Here is a 13206-nt window from a genome sequence, read left to right as displayed (position 1 = left end):
CTATTATTTTAAAAAATAAGTAAACTGACAGCATCAAGTGCTGGTAAAGTTACAGAGCATCCAGAAATCCCATACATTGCTGGTGGGAATGTAAAATGGTATTCTGGAAATCAGTTTGGCAGTTAAACATACACTTACATATGACTCAGGAATCCCACTCATAGGTATTTGCCCTAGACAAATTAAAAAACTTCTGCTCACAAAAAAGACCTATATACAAATATGTATAGCATCTTTATTCCTAACTGCCAAAAACTGTAAACAACCCATATGTCCTTCAGTGGTTAATGTGGGAATGGATAAACAAACTATCGATATATACAACATGGATGAATCTCAATGGCATTATACTACGTGAAAAAGCCACTCTCAAAACATTAAAAAATTACATACTCCATGATTGCATTCATGTGACATTCTGGAAAATACAGAACTACAGGTAGAGAAAACAACAATGTTACCATGGGTTAGGGATGGGGATAGGGAGTAACTACAAAGGGGACAGCACCAGGGAATTTTTTGGAGTGATAGAACTGTACGGTATCTTCACTGTGATGATAGTCATATGAGTCTATACAGATCTTGTAACTCATAGGACTGTAAACCAAGAAAAAAAACCGATAAATAAATACAAATACACACACACACACCCCTTTATAACGGTGGTGGCTGCAAAAATGTATACCTTTGTCAAAATTCAGAGAACACTTAAAATGGATTAATTTAATTATATGTAAATTAATTGCCAATAAAATATATTTTTAAAAGGGCAAAAAATATGAACAGACACTTCACAAAAAAAGAAAACATACAACAGCTAATCAACATATGAAAATATTTTAACACCATTAGTCACCAGGGCAAAGCAAATTTAAACCATTAAAACCAATCCCAGGGCTTCCCTGGTGGCGCAGTGGTTGAGGGTCTGCCTGCCAATGCAGGGGACACGGGTTCGAGCCCTGGTCTAGGAAGATCCCACGTGCCGCGGAGCAACTAGGCCCATGAGCCACAATTACTGAGCCTGCGCGTCTGGAGCCTGTGCTCCGCAACAAGAGAGGCTGCGATGGTGAGAGGCCCGCGCACCGCGATGAAGAGTGGCCCCCACTTGCCGCAACTAGAGAAAGCCCTCGCACAGAAGCGAAGACCCAGCACAGCCATAAATAAATAAATAAATAAATAAAATTTAAAAAAAAAAACCAATCCCAAAAGTCCATCAACAGAAGAATTAGATAAATAAATTGTGTTATACTCATATAACAGAATATTACTTAGCAGTAAAAAGAAACAAACTGGGCTTCCCTGGTGGCACAGTGGTTAAGAATCTGCCTGCCAATGCAGGAAACACAGTTTCGAGCCCTGGTCCAGGAAGATCCCACATGCCATGGAGCAACTAAGCCCATGCACCACAACTACTGAGCCTGCACTCTAGACACCACAAGCCACAACTACTGAGCCCACATGCCAAAACTACTGAAGCCCACGTGCCTAGAGCCTGCACTCTGCAACAAGAGAAGCCACCACGATGAGAAGCCCATGCACCACAACAAAGAGTAGCCCCCGCTCACAGCAACTGCTGATAGATAGAAAACAGGAATGAGTTTCAACAACATTTGACTAAGCAAAAGAAGGCAAACACAAAAGAGTATACACTATACGAATAGGCAAAACTATCTTACAAATACAGAAATCAGAAAATTGGTTGTCAGGAACAGCGTGGGAATAGGGACAGCGGGCAAAGAGAAGATACAATGGTAAGGGGCATAAGGGAACTTTCAAGGCACACAACAATGCTCTATTTCACTGAGATACTGGTTGCATATGTTACATTAGTCAAAGCTCATCCAATTATACACCTAAGATCTGTGCAGCCTGCTTTATATAATTGTATCTCAGTTAATATCAGAAATAAACAAGTAAGTTAAAATTCTGCTAAAGATTATGGAGAGTGGCATTTATCCCTTTTTCTTTCATTGAAACCTACGGCGTGTGGGAGAATCAACAAAGCAAGATTTTGGTACTGCCTCAAACCCTACAAACTATGAAGCACACTTAACACATACCGTTAAGTCTAAAGCAACATGGGAGCAAGGTAAAGCTGACACATTTGCCACTTCAAATCTCAAGCAGGATGTAGATTTTCCAAAAGTTAAGTATCACTATCTTAAGGAACACATGCAACTAGAGTGGGAAACTAGTCATAGGAAAAGAAAATATGTCTCTGAGGAGGCCTTGTTTCACTCAGTGGATAGAGAGAAATAGGAGAAAATAAGCCATTACTTCTCAGGAGAAGGAGATTGCTGAAATGAAAAGGAGTTAAGGAAAGAGAAGACGGCAGGTTATATAACATAGAGACTTAATACCAAAAGAGCTCTCTGGGGACTTCCCTGGTGGCACAGTGGTTAACAATCCGCCTGCCAATGTAGGGGACATGGGTTCGAGCCTGGTCCGGGAAGATCCCACATGCCATGGAGCAACTACTAAGTCCATGTGCAACAACTACTGAGCCTGCACTCTAGAGCCCACGAACCACAACTACTGAGCCCTCATGCCACAACTACTGAAGCCCACATGCCTAGAGCCCATGCTCCACAACGAGAAGCCACTGTAGTGAGAAGCACGCACACCGCAACAAAGAGTAGCCCCCACTCACCGCAACTGGAGAAAGCCCGCACGTAGCAACGAAGACCCAACGCAGCCAAAAATAAATAAATAAAATAAATAAATTTATTTTTAAAAAAAGAGCTCTCTGGTGATCCACGTCTGCCTCTTGAAGGCCAAATACTAAAGGAAGATTATATGACCCAAGGGTAAAGGAAAAAACACATTTAGTAAGATACTTCTTAAGAAAACAAACCCAACAAAAAGCATCCATCTACTTCCAAGAGACTGTGTGTGTGTGTGTGTGTGTGTGTGTGTGTGTGTGTGTGTGTGTGTGTGTGTATTTAAAATGATATATATATCTTATTTTTACTCCATTCAGTATTCTAAAACATAAAGTAAAATATATAAATGCAGAGATAAAATTTTCTTAAAATAATGTATTTTGGGGACTTCCTTGGTGGTCCAGTCGTTAAGAATCTGCCTTCCAATGCAGGGGAAGCGGGTTCAATCCCTGGTCCAGGAACTAAGATCCCACATGCCATGGGGCAAGTAAGCCTACGCGCTGCAACTACTGAGCCACGTGTCACAACCAGAGAGCCCACAGACCGCAACGAAAGATTCCACCAAAACTAAGACCCAATGCAACCAAAAATAAAGAAATAAATATTTTAAAAAAAGAAAGCTTAAAAAAATAATAACGTATTTTTTTTCTTCTACTGGCAACAATTTTACTGCCTGATAATATCCAGTACTAGTAAACCTGTAGAAATATGGGAGCTCTCAATGGTGGCAATATAAATTGGTGCAAATCTTCTGTGAGACAATTTTGCAATATTCATTAAAATTTAATATACAAACTTCCTTAGACCCAGTAATCCCACTCAAAAATGGTTCCCTGTTTACGAAAAATGAAGGTCTTGCAATATTGTTTCTGTCAGCAAAACTCTAGAAACAACCAAATTGTCTAATATCAGTGTACTAAGTGAATAAATTATTGTATATAGTATATTTTTGGAGTATTGCAAAGCCAATAAAAAATGCATAAAAGAGATAGATCTAAATGTGTTAAAATAGAAGAAAAAAATTTAACAATATTACTAACTAAAAACAGCAAAACACAGAACAAGATGTATTTCATGATCCCTCTTAAGCAATGATCAAAAAATAATATAGGGCTTCCCTGGTGGCGCAGTGGTTGAGAGTCTGCCTGCCAGTGCGGGGGACACGGGTTCGAGCCCTGGTCTGGGAGGATCCCACATGCCGCGGAGCGACTGGGCCCGTGAGCCACAACTACTGAGCCTGAGCGTCTGGAGCCTCTGCTCCGCAACGGGAGAGGCCGCGATAGTGACGGGCCCGCGCACCGCGATGAGGAGTGACCCCCACTCGCCGCAACTGGAGAAAGCCCTCACACAGAAACGAAGACCCAACACAGCCAAAAAATAAACATAATAAATAAATAATAAATAAAAGTTTAAAAAAAAATAATAATAATAATAATAATAATATAGAGTCGTATGGGGGCAATATGCTTTCTTTTCCTTGAAAGGAATGAAAAAAAACTGTCAGTAGTGACTGCATTTAGGAAATAGCCCCATTTATTATTTCCCTTTTTTGTACCCTGTATAAAAAGCAAATGCATTATTTAATTATTAAATTTTTAAATAATGTTAGGGAATTCCTTGGCGGTCTAGTGCTTAGGACTCCGTGCTTTCACTGCTGAGGGCATGTGTTCAATCCCTGGTCAGGGAACTAAGATCCTGCAAGCCATGCAGCGCGGCCAAAATAAATAAATATATAAATAATGTTAAAGCAACTAATACTAACAACAAATCTTTCCTCTGAGAACAAGTTATAATAAATGGTTAATTTTTCTTGTCTGTAACATAAAAACACATATATTCAAGGTGACTTAAAGTCTGTTATCCTAAAATTCTCCTGTTATAAGCTGAACTGTCTCTGCCAAAATTCATATGTTGACGTCCTAACCTTTAATATGACTGTATGTGGCGATAGGGCCTTTACATAGGTAATGGAGTTTAAATGAGGTCATAAGGGTGGGACCCTAATCCTATAAGACTAGTGTCCTTATAAGAAGAGGAAGAAACTCCAGGGATGTGGGTGCACAGAAAAGAGACCATATGAGGACACAGCAAGAAGATAGCCATCTGTAAGCCAAGTAAAGAGGCCTTAGTGAAATGAACCCTGCCAGCACCTTGATTTGGACTTCCAGCCTCCAGACCTGTGATAAAATAACTTTCTGTTGTTTAAGTCATCTGACCTGTGGTCTTTTGTTATGTTAGCCCTAGTAGACTAATACGTATATCCTCAAACGGAGAATTAGAAAATCTTAGAAAAATTCTATTTTTAAAACCTTGACCATGAGTTGTGCCAGTCAAGAAAAAAAAAACTTATAAAGTGCTATCTTAAGCTTTATTCATGAGAACTCAATAGTAATACTTAATAGTGATAAAATTAGTCCAGATTTATAATCAGGATATCTTTTAGGATATAGTTGTGTTGGGCTGGGATGAATTGGGAGATTGAGATTGACATCTGGGTCAATCTATTTCATACACCGCTGCGTATGAAATAGATAACTAGTGAGGACCTGCTGTATAGCACAGGGAACTCTACTTGGTGCTCTGTGGTGACCTGGATGGGAGGAAATCCAAAAGGGAGGGGATATGTGTATACATATGGCTGGTTCACTTTGCTGTGCAGCAGGAGCTAGCACAACATTGTAAAGCAACTGTACCCCAATAAAAAATAAATATTTAAAATAAAAAAAAAATATATATATATATATATGTACACACACACATATAGTTGTGTCACCCTTTAAGATGTACCCTCTCAAATTTACAAAACAGAGAAAAGAGCAAAGGATTCTAATAAGCTTCATATTCTCATAAATTTAAAATACAATATATATTACAATAATGAGATTTAAATTCATGAAGGAAACAACCATGCATAATAAGATGTTCTTAGATTTAAACTGAAAAAGACCCTAACCTCAAAGCATCACTTCAACATCTGCCAGAAATAAATTTAAAACCTGCAATTAGAAAACAAAAAAAAAGGACATATAAGAAAATAAAAATACAGCTTTATTAAATTATTTTAACCATACCAAGTAACACCACATACTTAAAAGGAAATAGTTTTTATTTACCCCCTGCAAAGAAAGATCCCAGCGTTCTGAGCTTCTGAGTTTGGACAGTGGTGACTTAACACAAACATCCTCTGGTTTTGCATTTAACATCTTTTTTATCTGAAACCAGAATGAGAAAATAACCAGTTTAACTGAAATATAAATAAGAGCTGAATGAGCTAACAGAACCATTATATTACTTGCATTAATATTTCGGTATTAGTTTTAAAGAGTGATAAATTCAGTGCTTGGTTTATAGGCAGTCGAATATAATTTTATAAAAAGCCTCTCTCATTCAGTAAAAAAGTAGATAAAGAAAGTATCACAATAACTTTTTTTTTTTAACATCCTTATTGCAGGATATTTGCTTTACATTCTTGTGTTACTTTCTGCTATAAAACAAAGTGATCAGCTATACGTATACATATCCCCTCCCACCTTGTGTCTCCCTCCCACCCTCCCTATCCCACCTGTCTAGGTGCTCACAATGCACCGAGCTGGTCTCCCTGTGCTATGCGGTTGCTTCTGACTAGCTGTTTATTTTACATTTGGTAGTGTATATATGTCAACGCCACTCTCTCACTTCGTCCCAGCTTACGCTTCCCCTTCCCTGTGTCCCCAAATCCATTCTCTACGTCTGTCTTTTTTCCTGTCCTGCCCCTAGGCTCTTCAGAACCTTTTTTTCTTAAACTTTCTATATATATGTGTTAGCATACGATATTTGTTTTTCTCTTTCTGACTTACTTCACTCTCTATGACAGACTCTAGGTCCATCAACCTCACTACAAATAACTCAATTTCGTTTCTTTTTACGGCCAAGTATTATTCTATTGTGTATATGTGCCACATCTTCTTTATCCATTCATCTGTCTATGGACACTTAGGTTTCTTCCATGTCCTGGCTATTGTAAATAGAGCTACAATGAAGATTGTGGTACATGACTCTTTTTGAATTATGGTTTTCTCAGGGTATATGCCCAGTAGCAGGACTGCTGGGTCATATGGTAGTTCTATTTTTAGTTTTTTAAGGAACCTCCATACTGTTCTCCATAGTGGCTGTATCAATTTACATTCCCACCAACAGTGCAGGAGGGTTCCCTTTTCTCCACACCCTCTCCAGCATTTATTGTTTCTAGATTTTTTGATGATAGCCATTCTGACTGGTGTGAGGTGATACCTCATTGTAGTTTTGATTTGCATTTCTCTAATGATTAGTGATGTTGAGCATCTTTTCATGTGTTTGTTGACAATCGGTATACATTCTAAGGAAAAATGTGTATTTAGGTCTTCTGCCCATTTTTGGATTGCTTTGTTTGTTTTTTTGATATTGAGCTGCATGAGCTGCTTGTATATTTTGAAGATTAATCCTTTGTCAGTAGCTACGTTTGCAAATATTTTCTCCCATTATGAGGGCTGCCTTTTCGTCTTATGGTTTCCTTTGCTGTGCAAAAGCTTTTATGTTTCATTAGATCCCATTTGTTTATTTTTGTTTTTATTTCCATTACTCTATGTGGGGGGTCAAAAAGGATCTTGCTGTGATTTAAGTCATAGAGTGTTCTATGTTTTCCTCTAAGAGTTTTATACTGTCTGGCCTTACATTTAGGTCTTTAATCCATTTTCGGTTTATTTTTGTGAATGGTGTTAGGGAGTGTTCTAATTTCATTCCTTTACATGTAGCTGTCCAGTTATCCCAGCACCACTTATTGAAGAGGCTGTCTTTTCTCCACTGTATATTCTTGCCTCCTTTATCAAAGATAAGGTGACCATATGTGTGTGGCTTTATCTCCGGGCTTTCTATCCTGTTCCACTGATTTATATTTGTTTTTCTGCCAGTACCATACTGTCTTAATTACTGTAGCTTTGTAGTATACTCTGAAGGCAGGGAGCCTGATTCCTCCAGCTCCGTTTTTCTTTCTCAAGATTGCTTTGGCTATTCGGAGTCTTTTGTGTTTCAATACAAATTGTGAAATTTTTTGTTGTAGTTCTGTGAAAAATGCCATTGGCAGTTGTTCGGTTTTTTTTTTTAATTTATTATTTATTTATTTATTTTTGCTGTGTTGGGTCTTCGTTTCTATGCGAGAGCTTTTTCTACTTGCGGTGAGCGGGGGACATTCTTCATCGCGGTGCGCGGGCCTCTCACTGTTGCGGCCTCTCTTGTTGTGGAGCACAGGCTCCAGACACGCAGGCTCAGTAGTTGTGGCTCACGGGCCTAGTTGCTCTGCGGCATGTGGGATCTTCCCAGACCAGGGCTCGATCTCGTGTCCCCTGCACTGGCAGGGAGACTCTCAACCACTGCGCCACCAGGGAAGCCTCCATTGGCAGTTTGATAGGGATTGCACTGAATCTGTAAATTGCTTTGGGTAGTATAGTCATTTTCACAATGTTGATTATTCCAATCCAAGAACATGATATATCTCTCCATCTGTTCGTATCATCTTTAATTTCTTTCATCAGTGTCTTACAGTTTTCCGCATACAGATCATTTTTCTCCTTAGGTAGGTATGTTCCTAGGTATTTTATTCTTTTTGTTGTAATGGTAAATGGGAGTGTTTCCTTAATTTCTCTTTCAGATTTATCATCATTAGTGTAAAGGAATGCAAGAGAGTTCTGTGCATTAATTTTGTATCCTGCTACATTACCAAACTCACTGATTAGCTCTAGTAGTTTTCTGGTAGCATATTTAGGACTCTCTATGTACAGTATCATGTCATTTGCAAACAGTGACAGTTTTACTTCTTCTTTTCTGATTTGGATTCCTTTTATTTCTTTTTCTTCTCTGACTGCTGTGGCTGAAACTTCCAAAACTATGTTGAATAACAGTGGTGAGAGTGGGCAACCTTGTCTTCTTCCTGATCTTGGTGGAAATGGTTTCAGTTTTTCACCATTGAAAATGATGTTGGCTGTTGGTTTGTCATATATAGCCTTTATTATGTTGAGGTAGGTTCCCTCTATGCCTACTTTCTGGAGGGTTTTTATCATAAATCACTGTTGAATTTTGTGGAAAGCGTTTTCTGCATCTATTGAGATGATCATATGGTTTTTATCCTTCAGTTGGTTAATATGGTGTATCACCTTGATGGATTTGCATATATTGAAGAATCCTTGCATTCCTGGGATAAACCCCACTTGATCATGGTGTATGATCCTTTTAATGAGCTGTTGGATTCTGTTTGCTAGTATTCTGTTGAGGATTTTTGCATCTATGTTCATCTGTGATATTGGCCTGTAGTTTGATTTTTTGGGGGACACTTTTGTCTGGTTGTGGTATCAAAGTGATGGTGGACTCGTAGAATGAGTTTGGGGGTGTTCCTCCCTCTGCTATATTTTGGAAGAGTTTGAGAAGGATAGGTGTTAGCTCTTCTCTAAATGTTTGATAGAATTCACCTGTGAAGCCATCTGGTCCTGTGCCTTTGTTTGTTGGAAGATTTTTAATCACAGTTTCAATTTCAGTGCTTGTGATTGGTCTGTTCATATTTTCTATTTCTTCCTGGTTCAGTCTCAGAAGATTGTGTTTTCTAAGAATTTGTCCATTTCTTCCAGGTTGTGCATTTTACTGGCATATGGTTGCTTGTAGTAATCTCATGATCCTTTGTATTTCTACAGTGCCAGTTGTTAGTTCCCCTTTTTCATTTCTAATCCTATTGATTTGAGTCGTCTCCCATTTTTGCTTGATGAGTCTGGCTAATGGTTTATCAATTTTGTTCATCTCAAAGAATCAGCTTTTAGTTTTACTGATCTTTGCTATCGTTTCCTTCATTTCTTTTTCATTCATTTCTGATCTGATCTTTACGATTTCTTTCCTTCTGTTAACTTTGGGGGGTTTTTGTTCTTCTTTCTCCAATTGCTTTAGGTGTAAGGTTAGATTGTTTATTTGAGATGTTTCTTGTTTCTTGAGGTAGGACTGTATTGCTATAAACTTCCCTCTTAGAACTGCTTTTTCTGCATCCCATAGGTTTTGGGTCGTTGTGTTTTCATTGTCATTTGCGTCTAGGTATTTTCTGATTTCCTCTTTGATTTCTTCACTGATCTCTTGGTTATTTAGTAGTGTATTGTTTAGCTTCGACGTGTTTGTATTTTTTACAGATTTTTTCCTGTAACTGATATCTAGTCTTATAGCGTTGTGGTTGAAAAAGATACTTAACATGATTTCAATTTTCTTAAACTTACCAAGGCTTGATTTGTGACCCAAGATGTGATCTATCCTGGAGAATGTTCCATGAGCACTTGAGAAGAAAGTGTATTCTGTTGTTTTCGGATGGAATGTCCTATAAGTATCAATTAAGTCCATCTTGTTTAATGTATCATTTAAACCTTATGTTTCATTTATTTTCATTTTGGATGATCTGACCATTAGTGAAAGTAGGGTGTTAAAGTCCCCTACTATGATTGTGTTAGTGTCAATTTCCCCTCTTATGGCTGTTAGCATTTGCCTTATGTATTGAGGTGCTCCTATGTTGGGTGCATACATATTTACAGTTGTTATACCTTCTTCTTGGATTGATCCCTTGATCATTATGCAGTGTCCTTCTTTGTCTCTTGTAATAGTCTTTATTTTAAAGTCTATTTTGTCTGATATGAGAATTGCTACTCCAGCTTTCTTTTGATTTCCATTTGCATGGAATATCTTTTTCCATCCCCTCACTTTCAGTCTGTATGTGTCCCTAGGTCTGAAGTGGGTCTCTTGTAGACAACATATATACAGTTCTCGTTTTTGTATCCATTCAGCCAGTCTATGTCTTTTGGTTGGAGCATTTAATCCATTTACATTTAACGTAGTTATTGATATTTATGTTCCTATTACCATTTTCTTAATTGTTTTGGGTTTGTTTTTGTAGGTCTTTTCCTTCTCATGTGTTTCCTGCCTAGAGAAGTTCCTTTAGCATTTGTTGTAAAGCTGGTTTGGTGGTGTTGAATTCTCCTAGCTTTTGCTTGTCTGTAAAGGTTTTAATTTCTCCATCAAATCTGAATGAGATCCTTGCTGGGTAGAGTAGTCTTGGTTGTAGGTTTTCCCCTTCATCACTTAAAATATGTCCTGCCACTCCCTTCTGGCTTGCAGAGTTTCTGCTGAAAGATCAGCTGTTAACCTTATGGGGATCCCCTTGTATGTTATTTGTTGTTTTTCCCTTGCCGCTTTTAATATTTGTTCTTTGTATTTAATTTTTGATAGTTTGATTAATATGTGTCTTGGCATGTTTCTCCTTGGATTTATCCTGTATGGGAATCTCTGCATTTCCTGGAGTTGACTATTTCCTTTCCCATATTAGGGAAGTTTTCAACTATAATCTCTTCAAATATTTTCTCAGTCCCTTTCTTTTTCTCTTCTTCTTCTGGGACCCCTATATTTTGAATGTTGGTGCGTTTAATGTTGTCCCAGAGGTCTCTGAGACTGTCCTCAATTCTTTTCATTCTTTTTTCTTTATTCTGCTCTGCAGTAGTTATTTCCACTATTTTAACTTCCAGGTCACTTATCCGTTCTTCTGCCTCAGTTATTCTGCTATCGATTCCTTCTAGAGAATTTTTAATTTCATTTATTGTGGTGTTCATCATTGTTTGTTTGCTCTTTAGTTCTTCTAGGTCCTTGTTAAACGTTTCTCGTATTTCCTCCATTCTATTTCCAAGATTTTGAATCATCTTTTCTATCATTACTCTGAATTCTTTTTCAGGTAGACTGCCTATTTCCTCTTCATTGGTTTGGTCTGGTGGGTTTTTACCTTGCTCCTTCATCTGCTGTGTATTTCTCTGTCTTCTCATTTTGCTTAACTTACTGTGTTTGGGGTCTCCTTTTCGCAGGCTGCAAGTTCATAGTTCCTGTTGCTTTTGGTGTCTGCCCCAGTAGGTTAAGGTTGGTTCAGTGGGTTGTGTAGGCTTTCTGGTGGAGGGGACTGATGCCTGTGTTCTGGTGGATTAGGCTGCATCTCATCTTTCCGGTGGACAGGACCGCATCCAGTGGTGTGTTTTCAGGTGTCTGTGAACTTACTATGATTTTAGGCAGCCTCTCTGCTAATGGGTGGGGCTGTGTTCCTGTCTTGCTAGTTGTTTGGCACAGGGTGTCCAGCACTGTAGCTTGCTGGTCGTTGAGTGGAGCTGGCTCGTAGCGTTGAGATGGAGATCTCTGGGAGAGCTTTCACCGTTTGATATTACGTGGGGCTGGGAGGTCTCTGGTGAGCCAATATCCTGAACTCGGCTCTCCCACCTCAGAGGCTCAGGCCTGACACCCGGCCGGAGCACCAAGACCCTGTCAGCCACGCAGCTCAGAAGAAAAAGGAGAGGAAGAAAGGGAGAGAGGGAGAGAGGGAGGGAGGGAGGGAGGAAGGGAGGGAGGGAGGGATGAAAGGAAGGAAGGAAGGAGGAAAAAAATAGAAAATAAAATAATTAAAATAAAAATTTTAAAAATATTAAAAAGAAAAAAAAAAAGAAAGAAGAGAGTAACCAAACCAAAAACAAATCCACCAATGATAACAAGCGTGAAAAACTACACCCAAAAAAAACCAAAAAACCGACAGAACCCTAGGACAAATTGTAAAAGCAAAGCTATACAGACAAAAATCACAGAAAGCATACGCATACACACTCACAAAAAGAGAAAAAGGAAAAAAAAAAAAAATATATATATATATATATATAAAAAAAGGAAGAGAGCAACCAATCAATGAAGAGATCTACCCATGATAATAAGCTCTAAATACTAAACTAAGATAAACATAAATCCAGAAACAAATTAGATGCAGAAAGCAAACCCCAAGTCTACAGTTGCTCCCAAAGTCCATCACCTCAGTTTTGGGATGATTCATTGTCTATTCAGGTATTCCAGAGATGCAGGGTACATCAAGTTGATTGTGGAGATTTAATCTGCTGCTCCTGCCCAGAGGTGCAAGTCCCATCCCTATCCTTTTGTCTCGATTTTTCCTTTTTTCTTTTGCCCTACCCAGGTACGTGGGGAGTTTCTTGCCTTTTGGGAGGTCTGAAGTCTTCTGCCAGCGTTCAGTAGGTGTTCTGTAAGAGTTGTTCCACATGTAGATGTATTTTTGATGTATCTGTCGGGAGGAAGGTGATCTCCACGTCTTACTCCTCTGCCATCTTGAAGGTTCCCCCAAAAATAACTTCTTAACTATTCTTACTTTCAGTTTCTTCCCCTTCTAATCTTTCAAACACTATCCCCAGAGGTCTCTAACACACAAATCTCATTATGGTTACAATCTTAAAATACAACAATAGGGCCCATTACTTATATATAAAACTCTTAACAATCTGGGCTCTTTGACATCATCCACATATCACAAACTCTACACCCCAACCCCACTGAGTTTGCTCAACCTTCTTCAAGCATACGTCTCTACACCTCTGTACGTACTGCTCCTTCAACCTAGAATGCTCTTCCCTCTATTTCTCCCCTGTTAAATACCTCAGATTCTGCACAAAATTATTCTCTTATCCACACAGTCAACACTCCC

At 38.6% G+C, this 13206-nt stretch overlaps 1 protein-coding gene across 6 annotated transcripts in view; it reads right to left on the bottom strand.

Moving 5' to 3' along the window:
* SENP7 (SUMO specific peptidase 7) overlaps window positions 1-13206 on the bottom strand; it is a 153660-nt gene that overhangs the window by 117343 nt on the left and 23111 nt on the right. For 5 of the 6 annotated variants that reach the window (XM_036851222.1, XM_036851223.1, XM_036851225.1 and 2 more), the window contains exon 3: window positions 5777-5875. The exons of the other annotated variant lie outside the window; for it this stretch is intronic. In XM_036851222.1, the coding sequence (XP_036707117.1) occupies window positions 5777-5875 (99 nt within the window). The remainder of the gene's footprint in view (window positions 1-5776; window positions 5876-13206) is intronic. 6 annotated transcript variants of the gene reach the window in all.

This window comes from Balaenoptera musculus, chromosome 4, assembly GCF_009873245.2.
Source record: "Balaenoptera musculus isolate JJ_BM4_2016_0621 chromosome 4, mBalMus1.pri.v3, whole genome shotgun sequence".
In the NCBI taxonomy this organism is placed as follows: domain Eukaryota; kingdom Metazoa; phylum Chordata; class Mammalia; order Artiodactyla; family Balaenopteridae; genus Balaenoptera; species Balaenoptera musculus.
This window is presented reverse-complemented; position numbering and strand designations above follow the sequence as displayed.